This window comes from Talpa occidentalis, unplaced genomic scaffold, assembly GCF_014898055.3.
Source record: "Talpa occidentalis isolate TD23 unplaced genomic scaffold, MPIMG_talOcc4v2.1 talOcc4.9, whole genome shotgun sequence".
Lineage (NCBI taxonomy): Eukaryota > Metazoa > Chordata > Mammalia > Eulipotyphla > Talpidae > Talpa > Talpa occidentalis.
The window spans coordinates 24,434,019-24,456,088 of record NW_023605305.1 but is presented as its reverse complement, the minus strand read 5'-3'; the positions used below and the strand labels follow the sequence as shown (position 1 = coordinate 24,456,088).

The following is a 22,070-nucleotide window of genomic DNA, read 5'->3' as shown; positions in this document are numbered from 1 at the left end:
ATGGATGAGAACTCTGTAGTTGGAAAAAAATATATACATCTAGAAGAATTCTGCATTTAGATTGTTTCACATGCCTCCAGTTATTGTTCCACTTTAAATATTTAAAGAAATTATAGATGAATTTTTATAGGCAAGAAGCACAAATCACTCCAAGAAACACTTCAGCGGCCCCATAATCACAGAAGTCTGAGTCTATCTCAAAAGGTGGGTGAAGGAACTTACACTTTTAATCTTTAGTTAAAAGAAAATGCTTACCGTATACAATAAACTGATTTTTTTCTTAAAACAAAACTGTATATTGTATAATGCTTATGATTATGCATTTTCAATTAACAACTAACCACAAATCCCAAAAGCATCATATAAAAGGGCTTCTGGTGGGTGTGTAGCCAGTTTTTCCTTTACAATATGTTGAGGACTTTTTTTTGTGTCACTATATACAAATCTATCTTACCTTTTATAAACCTGTCTCATAATATTCCATTGTATAGTGGGTACACCCTAATTACTTACTAACCTCCCTATTAAAACTATTTCTATGTGTTTCTGGGGGAAAAAAATTGAGTGGGGAACTAAGATGAAAGTGAACTAAGATAATGAATTTGGCAATAGAACATAAAATAGTTTGGCAGGGGGTGGGGACGGGACTGTGTGGAGAAGAACCAGGAAGTGAGGCTTTTTCCATCACTCTTGCACATCCAACAGTTAACACATCTAACAGTTGTTAGTCTGGAAGCCCTGCCATTTCTAGAAAACACACTGTGCTTTTCTTCCTTTCTACCTTAGCTCATTCTAGTCTTTCCCTGCATTTTATCTTTGCCTGTTGAAAGCCCATTTTTCCTTCAGGATGCCGAACAAATACCACACACTGCCACAATTGCTCCTGGCTAGAAATCATGCCTCCCCCTGCATTTCTTTTTTTTCTTTTTAAAGATTTATTTATTTATGCATACAAGAGCTGGGGTACAGGCCAGAGATGGAGGGGAGGGGAGGTTAGAGGATTCACCAGAGACAGAGCGGGGAACAGAACAGGCAGGCTGACTGAAATACACTGCTGAGGGGAGCAGCAGGTGAGACAGGAGAGGTCTGCTGTGCCTTGTGGGCTGCTCCCTGGCCGCAGGGGATGGAACTCCTCACAGTGAGGTGCTTAACCCCTTAAGCCACCAGTGAGGCGTCCCCCTGCATTTCTAATAGAAAGATGAAACATTCCTTCCTCTCTTCCTTCCACAAAGTACTCCTCACCCAAAGGCAGACAGTGCTGTGGTTACAAACAACGACTTTGGACCCATCAAGATGCTGTACCTGTGATCTTGGCACCTGATCCAAATTCTCAGGGTCTCAATGCCCTGATCTTTACAATGTGGAGAAGAGCATATACAGACTTCTTAATGGTAATGCACTTAGAATGTATAGTAATTGCTGAATGAACATTGACATTCATTTTGATTCATCGTGGTTGGGGGTCTACTTGAGCAAAATACCTGTACCGAAGACCACCACCTAGCCGACTGAGGCTTGGAGGGGTTCCGCCCCGCTCGCGCCGGCGCTGGACGCGGCTGCAGAGCGCGGTCATGTGATTCAGTCAAGATGGCGTCGCCCAGCTGCTTGTGGCTCCTGGCTGCTGTCCTCCTACCCGGGTCCTGCGCTGCCGCGGCGCTGGGGCATCTCAGCTCTCCAGCTCCGCTGCCGCTGGTGATCTGGCATGGGATGGGTGAGTAACTGAGTGAGTGAGAAGAGGGTCCAAGGGTTTGGCATCTCTTCCTCTCCGGTCGTGGGCTCGCGTCTGCAAAGTGCGAGTGTAGACAGCGAAGGTGGTCAAACAGCACCCGGCTGTCGCGATGTTTTAGCATTTGGGGACCACTCTGCCTTGGAAAGTCGCGTTGTTGGTGTGCGCTCGCAGAACATTTTTACGTGGGTGCGCTGCACTAGCGTTTAATCCGCACAGCGTTTGCCTCAGTGCAGAATCTGGCATTCGCTCAGGACGGCTGGTCTGGGGGCTACATAACTGCTTGGCCCGTCCATTTGTTCATTCAATTCACAATGAACAGGCACCTATAGTTCATTTATACATTTAGCACATAGTTATTGATCACCCTTTGGATGCTGAAGATACAAAAGTGAATGAAATAGACTAAATTCTGTGCTCTTTTGGAACTTACTTTGCAAGGAGAGACGGATTGTAAAGAAGTAAGTAAAGAATATACTGCAAAGGTGGAAAATAAAACAAGGAGGGAGTAGAGACTGGAGGTGGGGGCTTGCAGTTTCATGATGGATTCACTGAGAAAGTGATAACTGAGGAAACACTTGAAATAGATGAGGGGAGATGTCATATGGATATCTGGTAGAAAAAAACAGCAAACCCGGTAAGAAAAAAACAGCAAATCAAAGACCCTGAGACAGAAGTGTGTCCGGTATGTTCAAAGACCAACATTCAGGTCATTGTGGCTGGAACAGAGTGAACAAGAAAAGTCATTTAATTAGAGATGTCACTGGGCCTACTAAGTCTACTGTAGAGACTAGCTAGAATGAGATGGAAAGGGTTTTGAACAGATGAGTGGCAAGATCTACTGAATTTTAAAGGACCACTTTAGTTGTAGGGGGGTTATGGCATTTGCAATGAGACACATTAGGAAGCTATTGAAATAATTTAAATAGCTTGGGGTGGCTTGAAACAGTACACTGATGGTGAAGAGCTCAAGAAGTTGTCAAAATTTGGAATATTTTGAAGGTGAAACTAGTGGATTTTGCTAACAGATTAGATGTGGGATGAGAGAGAGAAAGGAGTCAAGGATGATCCCACAGGTTTTGGTCTGGACAATTTAGCAATATGAAGAATACTAAAGACTGACATAAGTAGTTTGTGGGGAGTGGTAAGAGAGTGCCTTACTGGTTAGAGAAAAATGCTTGTGAGAAATTAGTCGGCAAGTATAGATAATTCTTTTTAAGACTCTGCGCCAGGTCCTGTGGCTACTACAGTGCAGTTAAAGAGAACACCAGATGACTTGTGTTCTCTCAGAGCACAGTCAGTCCCTATGGGCAAGCAGTTAAATAACCAGCAGTTCAGTGCAGTGAAAGTTATGAGAGAAATGGAAGATGCTCTAGGCCTTAGCTTTTTTTCTTTAAAAACCAATTCTGAGCTTCCTCTCAGATTGAAATGGGATGATTAAGTTTGAAATGGAAAATGATGTCAGTTCTTCTCCCACTCAATGACACTTGACTTTGCTTCCTATTCTTACTTCTGCTTCCTTGGACAGGAAAAGAAAAAGAACTGGGTCTAAGGTAAGGCAGGGAGGCCCTCACTTTCTAGTTTGTACAAGTTCAGGGTCAGCACTGAGAGTGAATGCTTTTGTAAATTTTGTGTCCCAGGCACTTCACTTGTCTTACTCTAGTCTTAAAGAGAAATCAGACTTCAAAGTGGTTTTGAATTTCTTAACCCCAACTGTACCAAAATGATAAGAGGAAAATATGTGCCTCTATTTTTCAGTTTTATATTTCATGTTCCAGTTATATTGTATGAGCTATTAAAGTTTGTTATTACTTGATAAATATGAGCTAAAGGAAAAAAGTGTTCTTTTTAAAAATAGTTGAGGTGCAATTTATATAACATGCAATTAGCCATATAAAATTAAGTGTACAATTCATTGACTTTTTTAAATATTTATTTATTTATGCATACAAGATCTGGGGTACAGGCCAGAGGTGTGGGGGGTGAGAGGATTCACCATAAACAGAGTGGGGAGCTGAACAGGCAGATTGACTTAAATATATTGCTGAGGGGAGCTGCGGGCAAGTCAGGAGAGGTCTGCTGCGCCATATGGGTAGCTCCCTGGCTGGGGATCGAACTCATGCTGCAGTGGCTGCGGATAGCTTCCTACTTTGTGTCTTAACCCCTTGTGCCACCAGGGAGGCCCCAATTCATTGACATTTAGTGTAATCACAGCATTGTTCAACTACCACTGCTCTCTAGTTTTAAAACTTTCATCACCCCAGCTAAAGCTGATGTCCATTAAGTAATAATTCCTCATTCCCCTTTCCTACCACCCTGTGGAAGTGTTCAGTCTGCTCTCTCTATAGATTAGCCTATTCTGGATATAGCATATAAAAGGAATCATACAATACGTGACCTTTTGTGTGTGGCTTATTTCACTTAGAGTAATATTTTCAAGGTTCATTCACATTGTACCCTGTATCAGTATTTCATTCCCTTTTATGGCTGAATAATATTCCATTGTATGTATATACCACAATTTGTTCATCCATTCATCAATTGAGGAACATTTGTGTCATTTCCACCTTTTGGCTATTATAAATAATACTGTTATAAATACTCAGTCATAAGTTTCTGCATGGATGGATATTTTCATCTCTCATGGTAGAAAACTAGAAGGGAAATTGCTGGATATGGTAATTTTGTATGTTTAATTTTATGAGGACTCAACAGACTATCCTTGCTAACACTTGTTATTTTCCAGTTTTTAATATTTTTCCCCTCAAATTAAAACCCACTTAGTAGTTGTGAAATGTTGTTATTTTTGTATTTCCTTGGAGATCAGTGAAGTTGAACATCTTTTCATGTGCTTGTTGGCCGTTTATATATCTTCTTTGGAAAAATGTCTATTTTAATCCTTTTCCCATTTAAAAAATTAGGTTGTCTTCTTGTTAAGTTATAGGAGTTCCTTGTATATTGGAGATGTTAAACCCTTAACAGATATATGTTTTGCAGACATTTACTCCCGTTCTGTCTGTTGTCTTTTCACATTATTGATAATACCCTTAGAAGCACAAACGTTTTTTATTTTTTATTTTTTTAATTTAAATTTTATTTTTATATTCCCTGTACAATTACAACCCCCTTATTTTAACCCTTATCCCTCCTTTCCCCGTCCCCCACCCCCCCATAGAGTGTCTCTGGTTCATAGTTGTTTGTTGATTTTGATAATTTCTTTCTTATAGTTATTCATTTTCCTGGTCCCTTATTTAAGTTTTCTAGATTCCTGCTATGAGTGAGACCAATCCGGTATTTTTCTTTTTCTTTCTGGCTTATTTCACAGAGCGTGATCCCTTCCAGCTCCGTCCATGTTGCTGCAAATGGCATGTGTTTATCTTTTTTGAATGCTGAGTAATATTCCATGGTGTATATGTACCACATCTTCTTGATCCAGTCATCTATTTTTGGGCATTTGGGTTGTTTCCAAAGCTTAGCTATTGTAAATAGTGCTGCGATAAACATAGGGGTGCAGGTGCTCTTTGGAATTAATGTTCTGTGCCCTTTGGGTAAATACCTAGGAGTGGAATTGCTGGATCATATGGAAGCTCTATGTTTAGTAGGTCTAGAAATCTCCACACAGCTCTCTGTAGTGGTTGGACCAGTTTGCACTCCCACCAACAGTGCAGGAAAGTTCCTTTTTCTCCACAACCTCGCCAACATTTGTTGTTGCTAGTTTTTTCAATATGTGCCATTCTCACTGGTGTAAGATGGTATCTTATGGTATTTTTGATTTGCATTTCCCTGATTACAAGTGATGTTGAACATTTTTTCATATGCCTGTTGGCCATTTGCATTTCCTCTTCAGAGAAGTTTCTTTTTAGCTCTTCTGCCCATTTTTTGACTGGATTATTTTCTTTGTTTTTGTTGAGTCTCATCAGCTCTTTGTAGATTTTTGTGATCAGTCCTTTATCATTAGTGTTGTGTGCAAAAATGTTCTCCCAGTCGGTGGGGTTTCTCTTTGTTTTTGTTATTGTCTCTTTTGCTGTGCAGAAGCTCTTTAATTTGATGTAGTCCCAGCTGTTTATCTTTGCCTTCACTATCACTGCTTTGGGTGATGTGTCTGTAAAGAGCACAAAAGTTTTTTAAAAAGTAATATTGTTTTGATTCACAAGTTCCCATCATTCTCTGTGTTGTCTAGGAGACAGCTGTTGTAATCCCTTAAGCATGGGTGCAATTAAAAAAATGGTTGAGAAGAAAATACCTGGAATTTATGTCTTATCTTTAGAGATTGGGAAGACCCTGATGGAGGTAAGGTCCTTCACAGCTGTTTCTTGGAAAGTTTGCTGGCTGATTTCATTGAATGTATTGTTAAAATGCTTTATATTGTATTTTTTTTCTTTTTTAATATATATGTATTTTACATCATTGTTCATCTTTGTACAATGTATGCTTGTATGCTTTCTCCTTTCAGGTGTGTTCCCTGTAAAATTCCCACCACCAATTCACCGGTGATCCATCATCATAGTCCCTTGTGCTTTCTCCCCTATTTTTTTTAAAAAATAAATTTTATTTTTATATTCCCCATACAATTGCAACCCCCTTATTTTGACCCCAATCCCTCCCCTCCCCGCCCCTCACCCCCATAGAGTGTCTCTGGTTCATAGTTTTTTGTTGATTTTGATTTTCACTTTCTTATAGTTATTCATTTTCCTGGTCCCTTATTTAAGTTTTCTAGATTCCTGCTATGAGTGATACCGTTCTCCCCTATTTTGATTCCTTTACCTCCCCCTCCCTTGCAGAATATCTCTGATTTATAGTTGCATGCTAATTTTTTTTTACATTTTTTCTTTTATATATTTTTATATCATTTTTCATTTTTGTACAATGTATGCATTTTCATCTTGGTTATAGTCCCCATAAAATTCCCACCACCCTTGTTTTGATCCTACTCCCTTCTCCTCACTGTAATGTGTCTCTGGTTTATAGCTGCCTGTTGATTTTGATTTTTACTTTATTATAATTAGCCTTTTTCCTGATCCTTATTTGGGTTTTCTAAATTCCTGCTATGACTGAGACCATCCACTATTTTTCTTTTTCTTTCTGGTTTATTTCACTGAGCATTTACATTGTATTTTTAACAGCAAACCATACAGGGCTATTTTAAGTCTTGGCTCATGTGAGAATACCAACCTAACAAGTTCACCTCTTAGAAAAAATGCTAAAGGTTGTTTTCAGTCCCAATCTTTCATTCCTCTGTGACTCCTCTTTTAGGATGTGGAGAATAGTTTCTTCTTGAATGTCAATTCCCAAGTCACGAAAGTGTGTCAGATGCTTGCTGAGGACCCTAAATTGCAGAAAGGCTACAATGCTATGGGATTCTCCCAGGGAGGCCAATTTCTGTAAGTCTCATACCACTTATATGGAATTGACTTTTTTTTCTTTTTATGCACGTAATCCATTCTAATTATTTTGGGCTCTCCACCTAACTTGCGAGGGAAACTATTCTAAAATGTTGCTTCATATAAGAAACTTCTTGGAACTTAATTTATTTTCTATGAAATAATAAAGAGTTGTGTTTTGCCACATCAGAGGAAAAATCCTGAAACTCTGTGCTTTGGGGAACCACAGGTTTAAGTAGTTTTGTCTGGGAAGTCGATAGTTGATGACACATTTCCATCTAACAGAACTGATGATTCTTTTTTTCTCCAGGAGGGCAGTGGCTCAAAGATGCCCATCACCTCCCATGATCAATCTGATCACATTTGGGGGACAACATCAAGGTAATTGTGGTCTCATTGCCTCCTTTTTTCTCTGTTCTATTCCATATAACCACTTGATTTTAAAAATTCGAACAATTCTATTTCTATAAGAAGTCAGCCATCCTTGCAAAACCCTGATGTTTTTAGTTTATAACAAACTTACCATCACTGATTAAGAAGTAGGGAGAGACTTAGGAGTCTAGAGGCTGGGAACACAGGTGAATCATTAGGTTGATATTTACTTCTCTCCAGTGTTATTAGCATGAATTTCTGGAGATGGAATGGGTATAGCCACAGAGGATTCCTGATGAATCCCCTCTTCCCCTGCACCTCTGGCCTGCACCCCAGGTCTTGTATGCATAAATAAAATAAATATTTTTTAAATTTTTTTTATTTTTTAAGATTATTTATGCATACAAGACCTGGGGTACAGGCCAGAGATGTTGGGGGGTGGGTGAGAGGATTCACCAGAGACAGAGTGGGGAACAGAACAGGCGGAACGACTGAAGTACACTGCTGAGGGGAGCAGCAGGCAAGACAGAAGAGGTCTGCTTCGCCATGTGGGTTGCTCCATGGCCAACCGGGGATCGAACTCATGCCTCAGAGGCTGCGGACTGCTTCATAGTGCGGTGCTTAACCCCTTGAGCCACCAGGGAGGCCCTAAAATAAATACTTTTAAAAAAAGGTAGACAGATAGGACTTTTCTGATTGAGGCCTAAGAGAAGAGAATGTAGCCAGCCATTGAGGTAGGAAGAGAGGGAGGAGGAGGTTCAAAGGTCCTAAATTAGGGCCTCCCCTGGTGGCGCGGGTGGTTGAGTGCAGCACTGTGAAGCTGTTCACAGCCTCTGCAGCACTGGTTCGATCCCGGCTGGCTGGCGAAGGTCCCACATGGTGTGGCAGACCTCTCCTGTCTGGTTCACTATTCCCCTCAGCAGTGTATTTCATCAATCTGCCTGTTCTGTTCCCTGCTCTGTCTCTGGTGAATCCTTTCACCCTCCCTTGCATCTGGCCTGCACCCCGGTTCTTGTATAAATAAATAAATAAATCTTTAAAAAAAAAAAAAAAGGTCCTAAATTAGGTAGAAAAGAGTGTGGATACACTAGGAAGAAGCTGGTTATAGAATTTTTTAAAAAGATTTATTTATTCATGCATACAAGAACCAGGGTACAGGCCAGGTGTGCAGGAGGGTGAGAGGATTCACCAGAGACAGAGCGGGGAGCAGACAAATAGACTGACTGAAATACACTGCTGAGGGAAGCAGTGGGCGAGACAGGAGAGGTCTGCTGCGCCGTGTGGGTATCTCCTCCGCCTGCCAGGATTGAACCCGTGCTGCAGAGGCTGCAGCGAGCTTCACAGGGCTGTGTTTAACCGCCTGTGCCACCAGGGGAGGCACTGGTTATAGTATTAATCCTCAATACATTCTTCTCTTCAGGATTGAATTAATGAGACCAGGGTCTACTCTGGTTTGTTACTGATTTGCCCAGTGCCTTGCACATAGCAGGTATTCCATCCATGATTATTGAAGGAGTGACTCTGTCTTTACTGCTGTAGGTGTGTTTGGACTTCCTCGATGCCCAGGAGAGAGCTCTCACATCTGTGACTTGATCAGAAAAACACTGAATGCAGGGGCTTACACTAAAGCTGTTCAAGAACGGTATGTATGCTTAGCTGAAAAGAACTTTCTCTGATTGAAAATATCATACTGACTTTCACGCTAACAGTCCAGGAGTAGTTGCAGGTGATAATTCAAACAGATACTCTTTATAAGTATCTATGTACTGTTTGCTTAATTTTATTGTAAACCTAAAACAGTTCTTTTAACCTTAAAAAGAAAGGGAGGACATTTTTCTATATAGTAAGAATGTAATTACAGCAGAATAAATCTCCGTATCTAAAAAACAAACAAAAAAGCCTTTAGAAAGTACCAAGCCCAAGGAATATATTAATATTTGAAGGGCAGATTCTTTATGTGGTCAAGAGTGAGGAGTTAGCCTCCTACTCAGTGACCCCAACAACTCAAGTGTGTTTGTGTATTTAAAAATATACAGAATGACTTTAGGAGTGTGTTCTTATTTAGTCATTTCCAAATTTATTTATTTATAAATTATTTTACTTTTAAAATTTTTTGTTGTTGTTTCCAAGTTTCAGTTATACATCAGAACCCCTGGGAAATTTATTAAAAATGGATTTCATTAGAAATTCTACTAGACATTCTGATTCAGGTCTGCAGGATTCTAGATGATAAATAAAAGTGGGGATCAACTTGAATGCTTATAGCATCTATCCTGTGGGTCTTCAAGTACATCATTCTTGATAATAACTCTTCAACACAACACTTCCTTGAAGCCGTTTTTTTTTTTAAGGTCAAGTCTTGTGAATGATTTGCAGATAGAAACAAACTTCAGTCAGCTCTTTTCCCTGCCTACCTATTAACAGCCACCAAGCTGTCTTGGATCAACAGTGTCCCGTGATGCTCAGTGAAGGAAAAGAAGATGCTTTATCTCTCCTCCTCCTTCCCCTCAGGCCACTCACATCACTGCTAAACTTTACCTCTTTTTTGTTTTGTCTAGTCACAACTAGGTTTGTTTTTTTTTTAAAGATTTATTTATTGATTTGTTTGTTTGTTTATTTATTTATTTATGGGACCCTCGCCAGCGGCCGTGGAACCAACTGGCGCTGCAGAGGCTGCAGGCAGCCTTGCAGCCCAGTGCTCAACTGCTGCACCACCATGGGAGGCCCAAGATTTATTTATTTTTATACAAGAACTGGGGTACAGGTCAGAGGCACAGGAGAGTGAGAGGATTCACCAGAGACAGAGCGGGGAGCAGAACAGGCAAAGCGGGGAGCAGAACAGGTAGACAGACTGAAATACACTGCTGAGAGGAGCAGTGGGCGAGACAGGAGAGGTCTGCTACGCCATTTGGGCATCTCCCTGGCCAGCCAGGAATCGAACCCACGCTGCAGAGGAAACAGACAGCTTCACAGTGCTGTGCTCAACCTGCTGCGCCACCAGGGAGACCCCACAACTAGGTTTTTGATGTCCTTCATATTCTCTCTTCTCATGGATATATAAGGTCTCTTTCAGTGTCATTATTCTTTATTCTTTACTCTTTAATCTCACTCTTTGCCCAGATGCCCCAGGAAAATTCATTTGTTTCTTTCTTTATTTATTTTTTCTTTTGTGAACCAAATGCAACCCTTAGTCAGAATATTAATGACAATAAAAGAGCAGTGGGGAAGGATAGTGACACCTTAGTACTGATTAAAAGTAGTAGATTGATGTGTTTATTTCCTCCTTACACTTTAATGAACTGGTAACAAGAGAATAAAAAGTGCTAAACCCACAAGGGCAAGGAGCACAGGAGATAAAAGATAATAGATGTCATTTTTTGAAAGACAAAAGATAGATGAATAAGGGTAATTGTAGCAGAGCAGAAAAAGCTGAAATCTTTATGTTTAGAGGGCTACTCTGATGAGAAGGGAGAAGATTCACTTTACAGCTCCACAAAGCTTCAGGATTAGCAGTATAAAGTGCTTTAAAGCTCTGTGCTTTAGAGGTTTGTACACAGGGCTAAAAACAGAACTTTTTGTTGGAAATTTATATGAGGAATGATCAAATGCCCAATTCCTTTAAGAGCACATGCTACTCATTGCTCTTCCCCCATCCTGACAAAAGAGTTCATTTATTCTTTGGAGCAATTTAACTTGAGAAGTACCAGGCTTTGAAATAACAAGCACGGGATGGTGATAAGACTATATTAAAAACCCATTCCTTCCCACTCCACTCCCCTCCCACCTGATTTCCAAAGTGATGGCAGCCAGGCTTGTTACCTGCTAGGCAGAAATTTGGCAAACTCTTCTCTAGAAACTGATTGGCCCCAGAGAAAAGATCTACAGGATGTTTTGGAATCCAACAAGTCAGGAATCCAGCAAGTCCTGACTACCATGTAGATAAGCTCAGCAGATAAGCTCGCTTCTTGTGTGAAGAGCTTCTGGTAAGCTTTGGGGTGCCTCACTAAGTATGAACAGTAAACCAAGGACCCCAAATCATACATTTGAGGGAAGCTTCCAGCATGAAAGACAGACCAAAACAAATCAAAGTTAAAAGGAATGTGGAAGAAGAAACAGATAATTCAAGGAGCTGAGAAAAACCTAAAAAAAAAAACAACAAACAAAAAACAAACAACCAAAAAAGCCAAGCCTATAATTAATTATTGCAGCTACTAGAACACAGTTGTTGCATGGCATAGAACAGAATGTGACTAGAACCAACAGAGAGTAAGAGAGAGCTCCTGAAAATTAAAAGTGAGATAATCAAAATAAATCAAAATAAAAAGTTTATTAGAAGTATGACATATAAAGGTGAGGAAATCTAGAAATTAGAACAAGACCCCAAAGAGGAAGAAAGGGGGTGTGAGGAGTGTGGGAGGATAGAGGAGAAATAAATTTCCTAAACAGAGAGACAGTTTTGCAAGTCCAATATCTGACTATTTGGAGCTTCAAAAAAGACAACAGAAGAAAGGGTAGGTGAGAATTTTTACGGAAACAATACAAAGCTCAGAACTCCAGGACATGAGTTTCTAGATTGAAAGGGCAAGCATCCAGGGCAAGGAGTGGAAAAAGACACACATCCAGGTATATTCCTGTTACATCTCAGAGCACTGGGAAAAAAGGGTAGGCCTCAGTGAGGCCACATACAGAGTCAGAGCCCTAGTGACAGACCCCTACTCCCTTGCAGGCATGCACGGTACCTTTGTATTCTGAGGGAGAGTGATTTCCAAGCTCGAAGCTGTACAGAACCTCCAAGTAGCAATGAAAATGTGACTAGGAAGTAAAGACATCTTCTGACAATCAAAAAGAAAAAAAAAGTCCTGCCCAGAGAAGTGGGACCACATGGTACTCATACAAGCCCCTGGAACCTGTGGGTGGGGTCAGGAAGGGTGCAGTTCCCAGACAAGGGAGAGTGATTTTGATTTAGGCAGAGACCCCAAAAGATGTCTTCTGCTCTGTTCAGATAATTTAACCTTAGCAAAGCAAATTTGATCTGATGCCCTGAGGAACCAGCCAGTGAGGAGATGTTTGGCCAGCTCCAGCCCCAGCCAGGCTGGGTGGGAGCAATAGGAATGGTGAGTGTAACAGTCCTCTCTCACCTGTGGCTGTGAAACCTTCCCTCTGGCTCCCCCTTGAGATGTTGGCAGCCCTTCCTGGGTTTCTCCTTCCTCCAGTCTTCTCCCTGCCTGCCTACCCTTTTCTTCCTTCCCTGCCACCACCAATACCCTGGTGTTGCCCTGGCCTTGCTGTGGCCTCTTGTTTTCCCCTGTGCCAGCTCTGCTCTCCCAGCTTGCCCTCCCCCTGGCCCAGCTCCCAGCCCTGCCTGCCCCCGTGCCTGGCAGGGCCTGGGCCGTCCCCTCTCATCCCGCACCCCAGCCGTGGCCCTCATGCTCACACAGTGTGTGGTTGTTCCACTTTCCCCACACCTGTGCCCTCAGCTTGCCCTTTTCTGGAACTAGTAAAGCATCCACTCAGGCTCCCTCCCTTAGACACTTACTCAAGTATACAGAGTAATGTAACAATCTACTGTGTACTTTACAACCTAAAATTAATATTTTATCCTTTTTGCCTCAGAGGTCTTATTCTCTACCCTTCCTCCCCAGTGACCACCACTGTCACGAAATCAGGGTATATTCTTACTGCCCACAAAAAAAATTGCTTTCTGTAAGTCCATATCCTTATATCAATATATAGTGCTGTTTTGTGTATTTAAAATTTTACATACTGGATTGCCGAATGTGCATTTTATTTTGCAAATGATTTTTTCACTTGATATTTATGTTTCTGAGATGAAAACCTGTTGTTACATATACGTTTAGTTATTCATCTTAACTGCTACATGGCATTCTTATGTGACTACACCCCACTCTATAGATTCCCATATTGCAAACATTTCAGCAGTTTTTCTTCATAACAGTGTGCAGAGGCATCCTTGTGTTGAAAAGTGCTCCTCTACTTTGCCACTACCATCACACTCATGCACGACATTTCACTTCTGGTCACCAAATGTGTGGCAAACAATTCTCTGGGATACCACCTGGGTGTCCAACAATTTAACTCATTTCTAACACTGTCTACCTGGAGATGGTGTCAGATCCCATAGGTGAAGGACTCAGCCACACACACAAGATTGCGCCCGCCTCACTTCAGGTGCCAGTTCCATCTGGTTACCCACGACTTCTGTCCAACTCAGCTCCAAATCTGACGTTTTCACAACACTTTCCTCAGGTATGATGAATTTGCTAGAGCAGCTCACAAGACTTGGAGAAACACTTACTTTACATTTACTAGTTCATAAAAGAATACGATAAAGGATATAGATGAAGAGCCAGGTGAAGAGATACACAGGATGAGGTCAGAGAGGATCCTGAGCACAGGAATTTCTGTCCCCATGGAGTCAGGGTACATACCGTTCCAGCATGGATGCGGTCACCAACCTGGAAGCTCTCTGAACCCCCCTGTTATTGGGATTTTATGGAGGCTTCCTCATGTGGGCATAATCAGTCATTAAATCCATTCCCAGTTCTCAGGAAGGTAGCGGGTGGGACTAACATTCCAAGCTTCTAATCATGGCTTCATCTTTCTGGTGCCCAGCCCCCATCCAAGATCACCTGCCTAGTGCTCTTATCACTTGGGAAATTACAAGGGTTTTAGGAGCTCTGTTCCAATAACTGGGGGCAGAGACCAACATATATGTTTTCAATTATTGCATAATTCTTCAACAAGAATTAATCTAGTGGAATTCATAGATAGACTCTTACTGATTATGATTTGGGTAATTTAGGGAAAGATACTTAGCCTCTCTGCCTCAGTTGCATCATCTGTGAAATGGGGCAATGATTATGCATCATGGGATGTAGAGAAATAAATGAGTTAATAATATAGACAGTACTTTGAAAACACTGAATGCATGTTAGCTGCTGTTATTACCATATATGATTACTGATGTGTGCATTTTAAATTTTGCTTGATGTGGCTAAACTTGTACTGATGTCTATTCCCACCATTCCTGTTTTCTCTGTTCTCCCTAATTTTTGATCCCAGGTCTATTCATCTTTCCCAGTCAGATGTATTTGGAATGGCTTCTCCTTGTATTTGGAATGGCTTCTCCTTGATAATTAATTATTGCCAATTTGTAGCCTTTATTTGTTGTTCTGTTGGGTGCTTTGCCTTTCCTGATTTATAAATACATGCACCTATACCACATATATATTTTGAAGCTTAAGCCTTTTGTCATTAGGTATGTCACACTTCTTCCAGTCTGTGGCTTATCTTTTAATTTTGTTTATGGTGTCTTTTTTGGTACAACAGGTTTTTTTGAGTTTTTAAAATAGCTTTATTGCAAGATAATTCACATACCAATTTAAAGTATATAATTCATTGGGCTTTGGCATATTACATTATTCACTTTTTATAACTGTGATAGTCCTATGCCGCTTCTTCAGTCCTCTCTGGCCCTGTGTCTGAGGAGCTGCCATCGTTTCTCATGTAGGTGGTTCCATCTGCTTCAGTGCCAGCCTGCTCTACTGAGTGGACCTCCAGGCAGTTCCTCCACTCTGCGGGGGGAGGGGGGTGTGGCTCTTGTAGAAATTTGGATTTCTCGCCCTGCCAAATTGAGACAGTCTCACCCTGAGCACTTCTCCCATTAAGCCTATGCTCAGCTTTCCCCCCCACTCCCCTGTGGCAATACTGCTGTGTAGATGCAGGAGCTGAGTGGAGACTAGCTGCCCAAAGGACATGTAGTAAAGGCATGAGTTCTGGTGGGAAGGGCTGGGATGGAGGAAAAAGAGAAGTGGAGAGAGACTAGAGAGAAAGTAAAAAAAAAGTATAAATAGAAGTCTGAAATAATACTATTATTACCACCAAATACCTGCCTTCTGTCCTTAAAAATTGCACGACAGTCTGAGGAATGCTTTGTGATGAAATGGTTAAACCTCCATTCTAGTCTAAGTGTGGCAAGATGGATGAAGACATGGATGGTTGGGTGAAGAGACAGCAGGGAGTTGTTGTTTTTTTTTTAAGGATTCATTTATTTATTTATACAAGAACCAGGGTACAGGCCAGATGTGTGGGAGGGTGAGAGGATTCACCAGAGATAGCGGGGAACAGAACAGGCAGACTAACGAAATACACTGCTGAAGGGAGCAGCGGGAGCAGCAGGAGAGGTCTGCCTCACCTTGTGGGACCCTCGCCGGCTGGCTGGCATCAAACCGGCGCTGCAGAGGCTGCAGACAGCTTCACAGCGTGGCAATCAACTGCTTGCTCCACCAGGGGAGGCCCAGAGAGTTGTTTTTGAGCTGAGCCTTGCAGGATGAGTAGCAAGCCAAGGAAGATGAGGGAGGTGGGGTTGTGGGAGGGGACAGCATGTGCCACCAGCACCGATCACGTAAGTGCCATTCAGTTCTGTGCCCTGGGGAACCAGTACCTGAGGAGGCCTTTTCCTAAATCTTGATTTTCTCTCCTGTGCTATAAGTAGTATATTCCTGCTTTACGTACCTTTGGTTTTTCTAGTTTTGTTGTGTTTTTTTTTTTTTGTTCCCAAATTTTATTCAAGAACTCCTACAAATTGTTCCAGATAAATGAGTTTTAATCCTATCCTTTCTCCCCTTCTGAAGTAATGCAGTTCATAATTCTCTTTGCTATTAGCAACTGCGTGCTGTTGCTAACAGCAACCAATCACATAGATTCTTCTTCACATATTTTTTGATGAGCTATTTCTAAAACCTTTTGGAAAAAAGCACCTCACAAGTTACAGTATGGTCTTGCTCTTACTCTATTGAGTGATTATAACCACTTTACCAAAATTCCCAGCTTTCCCATTTACTTTGATTCTCGCCCCAAAAAAGCTGCTCCAAACTGGTAGCATCTGTGAGTCTGTCTTCTCCAGGGTGGGTTTAGTCAAGGTGGAAACTTTAGAACCTGCTTCTCTCTTTCACCCTCCTTGGCCACATTTTCTTTATGGACACTGTGTTGATGCCGGAGGCAGAGAAGCTCAGGGGTCTTATTGATAACCTGTTTTGTAGGTGGAAGCCTTTTCTTCCTTACAGAAGGGTGAAGCCTGGAACCTTTTGGAGTCTCCTGATGGCCTGTGCCTAAGGACACGCCCCAGGCATGCCACTGACATGCAGCTTGGTCACCTTCATTCCTTTTCTTTCTGCAGCCTGGTGCAAGCGGAATACTGGCACGACCCCATAAATGAGGATATGTACCGCAACCACAGCGTCTTCTTGGCAGATATTAATCAGGAAAGAGTAAGCACCCTTCCAGTCTACTGTAGCTGTGCACTCCTTTCTCTGTTTGGGGCATTATACATATACACAGGTCGTGGCGGCTTATCTAAGACATCCCAGGCAGAACTCAGGGAACAAAAGTTCTGGGTTTTTTTGGAGGCAGTGGTTATGAGATGCGGTTCCTTTGAGGAAGGCTGAAGTTCATTTCTCGTTCTTCCCTTCGGTCCTTTCCGTTTCCTAGTGTTGAAGGAGCAGGGTGGGTCGCTGCCTGGCTTAAGTGGAAATTCACAGCTGCTGTCCAATGAGGGAAGCCTTCCTGGTGGGTCCCTTTTTTTGCTCAACTTTTCTCAGAAGAGATATTGCAGAAGGGACTGAGTGTGCCCCAAACCAAGCATGACTCAATTTATATTGGGCTTATTTGGAGGTTAAAAAATATTTTCAGTGGGATGTTGGGGAGGGAATGGAGCAGAATATGTAAAGAGCACTTCGAACTTGCAGTTTCCTATATTTTGCCTTGGCTTCCTCTGGCTAGACCCCTTTAGCCTTTGTGACGGGTACCTGTGGAGTAGCACCTGTGTGCCCTAGTTGGTGGGTGTGTCGATCAGATAAGATGGTAAGAAAAGGCTGCACAAGGTATATTCTGGGCAGGAAATGCAGGGGCAGACCAGAGCGTGTAATCCCCCTGTGGGAACCTGATGATGGCCTCTCTGAGGTACTGTTGGCCTTTTCTCCAGTGTGTCAATGAGTCCTACAAGAAAAATCTGATGGCCTTGAAGAAGTTTGTGATGGTGAAATTCCTGAATGATTCCATTGTGGACCCTGTGGATTCTGAGGTGAGTTGCGGCTTAGGTAGGCCACAATATGCCAGACCACACAGTAAATGGTATTAAAACCCAGCTGCTGCAGGGAAAAAAATCCTTCAGTCCCATCGGTCTGTGTAGAACAAGGGTTCATTACCTGAGGTCTATAAATGGGACACTGAGGATCGTAGGCCCCCATCATCAAAACTGTATGTGAAATTATGTAGTTGCATTCTGAGGGGCCTATTATTTTTGTCAGACTTTCAGAGACCTATGACCCAAAGAAAGGTTCAGAGCCATCAGCCCAGTCTATAAATCCCTAAAGTTGGCATTCAAGATTGGCCTTTGACCTCTCTTTCCAACCACGCTTTACTCAGTTCATAGGTCCTGATAAAGCCTTATTGTGCTACTTGAAATGCCCCAAACTTGGCAAGTGTTTTCTCTCATGTGCTTTTTGTTTATGCTTTTTCGCAGCAGTGGATAGTTGCAACCATGGCTCTAAAAAGTCTGAAATATTTTATATCTGGCCTTTACAAGAAAGTATGCTGTGCTAAACAATAAGTTGTCTCTGTGTCTTGTTTAGAGACTAAAGTTCCTTGAAAACAGGGACCACACACATATTCTTTTTTGAACATTTTAGGGTCCAGCACAAGGGTTTTCACAGGGAAGGTGCTCAGAAATTATAGAAGGTAGAAATTCTGGGGAATTGCATCTTCCTTCTTACCTAGTTCTTTCTCTTTATTTCTGAAATGCCAGTAATTCAACTATTGGTATTTTAGGAAGTGTAGTATCAGTTGACCCAAAATGTATATATTATAAAAGTGTGTCTGAGAGATCACCAAAAAAACCCTGAAAAGTTCTTCACCTGACTGAAAACCCACATTGGAGCTGAGAGAAGACTCAGACAAGTTGCATTTGCTTTTTATGTATGTGTATCTCTGATCACATTTCTCACTCCTCGTTCAGTACCTGAAATCCATCTAGATACTAAAACTCCAAGACTGATTACTAAAGTGAGGAAGGAATGCAATAGAGCTGGCAGCTGTTTAAAATGTAAAACTTCCAATCTGCTTTCTGGGACAATGTAAATAGTTTAAGATATTTATAAAGTGGGAACATAAAGTAAAAGCAAAACTAAACTAAAAAAAAAAAATTTCTAGGGAATTTACAAACTCTTCGGAAAATTTTATTTCTCCCCAGGATCCAACCTTAAAAGAGATGATTCAAGACATCCTGTTTTTCCACCTTGCTACAGCTTTATGTTGTTTACTTTGTTGGTATTTTTTTTAAACTCCTAGCCCATCTTAGTTTGGCATTATGTGCTGTGTGTCCAATCTGACCTTATTTCTCCCTCCTCTCCTGCAGTGGTTTGGATTTTACAGAAGTGGTCAAGCCAAGGAGACCATTCCCTTACAGGAGACCCCTCTATACACACAGGTAACTGGGAAGGCGAGCAGCTGTCATGTGTAGTTCTTCATTCCTAAAGCTGCTTAGTTCTTCGGTGGTACACACTGTATGCCCCAGATGCTCTTGAGGCATCTAACCCTTATGGGCAAGGCTTGTGAGGCTGGTGATTGTTGCACTAGCATAGAAGCTGGTTGACATAAATCCACATCCTGAATGTTGAAGGACCTGTTATCTCATGGTTTTCAAGCATGTACAAGAGATACGCCATCTCTAACTCCTTCCCTCTGATAAAAAGGCTTAGAATTGGCTTCCTTTGCTAATGTGCAGCCTGCTGCAAATCCAAGAAGCCCTTGTGTATAATGAAAATGATGACAATGTTGAGTGTTAACTTTATTAAAACATTGATAGATGTGGAAGTCCTGTTTCAGGCACTATAGGGGGAGCTCCTGCAGGAGACCAATAGGAGTAGCGTTGTGGATTTTTTTTAGCAACAGGTCCTGTTTCTTAAGCGGAGACTGCAGCAGTGTTTCACCACGTTCAGTTCTAGGGCCTTTCATTTGGAGATAGACTCTCAACAATACACAAATACTACAACTAAATCACTTGCTTTTATTAGAATTTCTCCAAGTAATGTCAGAGGTCTCTTCTGGCCTTTCTCCTGCATTTGGTGCCTCAGCTTGGGTGAGGTAAAACCAAAGGGAATCCAGGGTATGTCTTAAGTTTTGAAAATGACAAAGAACTTCCTTATCATGAAACTCAAAGTTAGCTACTGCAGAAGCAAAATTCTGGCATGATTGAAATTGCTCATCTGCCCAACCATACTTGTTCTGCAGCGCCTCATTGGTGGGTGACATTTTCAGTTGCAGATGAAAATGTCTGAGGTTACTTACTTAAGGCTTGGCTATGTCTTAAGTTATCTAGCTGATGTTCTGTGTTCATTTGCCTCAGCCCCACTTGATTGACTTTTTGAGGCCTTTTTGTCTGTAGCTTGCCTGCCAACCATAATTGGTTCTCCAGAAACTTTGGGAAACTTCAGAAGCAGGACATAAAACACTTTACTATAGTCTCAATTGCATATACATTTTTAATGCCTGGGAAAAAAAACTGGAAGGTTACCTTTTTTGGTATTTTTGACAATACCTAATTTTTTTTTTTTTTTATAGAGGCATGTTTATTTATTTATTTGTTTGTTTGTTTGTTTTTTGTTTATACATGCACTGGGTACAGTCAGAAGCGCGGGAGGGTGAGAGAATTCACCAGAGCCAGAGCGGGGAGCAGAGCAGGCAGAAGGACCGAAGTACACTGCTGAGGGGAGCAGCGGGCGGCAGGAGAGGTCTGCGCGCCATGTGGGACCCTCCTCCTGTGGCCGGGGAGCAGCCGGGGATTGAACCGGCGTCGCAGAGGCTGCGGGCAGGTTCGCAACCCAGCGCTCAACCGCTGCGCCACCAGGGAGGCCCAATACCTAATTTTTAATACTTGGAAAAGATTAATTACTCCAAATGGTTTCTAATATTTTAAGTTAACATTCTGTTTCTTTAGTATTTTATGCTAAAACTTTTTATCAAGCCTCTAAATTATGGCTTCTCTCTCTTCAGGACCGCCTGGGGCTAAAGGAAATGGACAAGGCAGGACAGCTAGTGTTCCTGGGTGTAGAAGGTGACCATCTTCAACTGTCTGAAGACTGGTTTTATGCCCACATCATACCTTTCCTTCAATGAAGCCCTGCTAGTTTGCACCAGAGCTCAGGGAGCTTAGTGCTTCCAAACCATTTGGAGACAGTTCCCTTCATACCTAAGCCTGAACTTAGATCCTGCTTGCAACTAATCCTCTCTAGTTATTATCTAACATGCCCTGCTTGGAAAGATCTAAGACACGAATCTTATCTTTTGCCTCATCCTATTAGCATATGGTTGAACCCAAGTTTAATTAGCTAATAACCATGGAGGTTGTTTTACAACCCTTTGGTGTGATCAAGATGTCATAGGTAATGGAGTCTGCTCCGTATCAGTGCCAGAATTGTGCCCAGGCCCAGAAGAGACTGAACGAATTCTAGCCATGAGGCAGATTCTGAGGCAAACACCTTTCTTGGGAAAGCCCAGCATGCTTCAAAGCAAGAGGCTGGTCCCCAGGCCTGATGCAATTTACATAAATGCTGTTTTGCTGTTTTAACTAATGCTTGGAAAAGTACTGTTAGGTCACATTTCTTGAGGCTGCCCTCTTGAGTGGGTTACCTTCTGTGTTGTCTTAGCAATTAGACTTACCCTGCTAGCCCACCATCTTACCTCAGTGGCACAGCACTTATATTGTAAATATAAATTTACATAAAACTTTTTATCTCCTTAGGTAGTGGCTTAGTTCTTTTGTCACAAAAGGTGTAAGTAGTACTGAATTGGATTGTGTGTGGGTGGGAATGGGCATCTTGCTTAATTGGGGGTGGGGGTGGAGAGTGTGAGGGAAATTGTACAAGTGGAAATGAAAAATGAGGCAGCTGGTTCCTTCCCTTCCATCCTTGATTAACCTGGCCTTTCATAATGACTAGTAGTCTGGATTCTAGAATTCCTCTATTGCTGGGAATACGAGATAAGTGGGAAGGAAAAATGTGAAGAGATCTCTGGCTTTCTAACTTCACCCTCCAAAATCATATTTACCAGCATACTCCAAATGGTTTCTAGTATGATCAGTGGAGAAAAGGATTGTTTGCTCAAAAAGCTTGAGGACGACTGTAACCTGCTTTCTCATCTTAGAGATCAACCACATTAGATTAAGGACTTTGAGGATTCCTATACTAACCTAATCTGCCATTTCTATCCTATGTGAGCATGAGCACCTCAGCCCGTGAAAACCCAACACTTTCTGGAAGACTGTTCTGCAGAATGCCAGAAATGACTAGTTTCTTTGGGGAAATGACTAGTTATGCTTTATGGAAGCACCTTATTAATTTTGCAGTGTTTACCCTTCAGTTATCCTTCTCCTCCCTCATGCTTTATTTTTCAACTAAAAGATGAAGAATATGAGCTAGAAGTAGGGGATGTGGAAATAATGAATTGTCTGAAATAAAGAGTAGTTTCTTATCTTTGGTGTCATTTTTCATTATCTTTACCTCTCTGTATAGCAA

General features: G+C 41.7%; 1 protein-coding gene across 1 annotated transcript; it reads left to right on the top strand.

Moving 5' to 3' along the window:
- The first annotated feature begins 1,582 nt into the window (after positions 1-1,582).
- Positions 1,583-22,040, top strand: PPT1 (palmitoyl-protein thioesterase 1). The gene is made up of 9 exons (XM_037501113.2): positions 1,583-1,711; positions 5,907-6,016; positions 6,980-7,107; positions 7,418-7,488; positions 9,019-9,121; positions 16,679-16,769; positions 17,483-17,581; positions 18,914-18,985; positions 20,551-22,040. Exons 1-9 carry the CDS (start codon positions 1,588-1,590, stop codon positions 20,671-20,673), a joined length of 921 nt encoding a protein of 306 aa, XP_037357010.1. The 5' UTR covers positions 1,583-1,587; the 3' UTR covers positions 20,674-22,040.
- The last annotated feature ends 30 nt before the right edge of the window (positions 22,041-22,070 follow it).

Bases quoted from the DNA above. Each gene is read 5' to 3' on its own strand.
- PPT1 (XM_037501113.2), top strand. From the start codon at position 1,588: ATGGCGTCGCCCAGCTGCTTGTGGCTCCTGGCTGCTGTCCTCCTACCC. The intron at 7,108-7,417 runs GTAAGTCTCATA...TTTTTTCTCCAG, and splicing joins TCCCAGGGAGGCCAATTTCT to GAGGGCAGTGGCTCAAAGAT. The intron at 18,986-20,550 runs GTAACTGGGAAG...CTCTCTCTTCAG, and splicing joins AGACCCCTCTATACACACAG to GACCGCCTGGGGCTAAAGGA.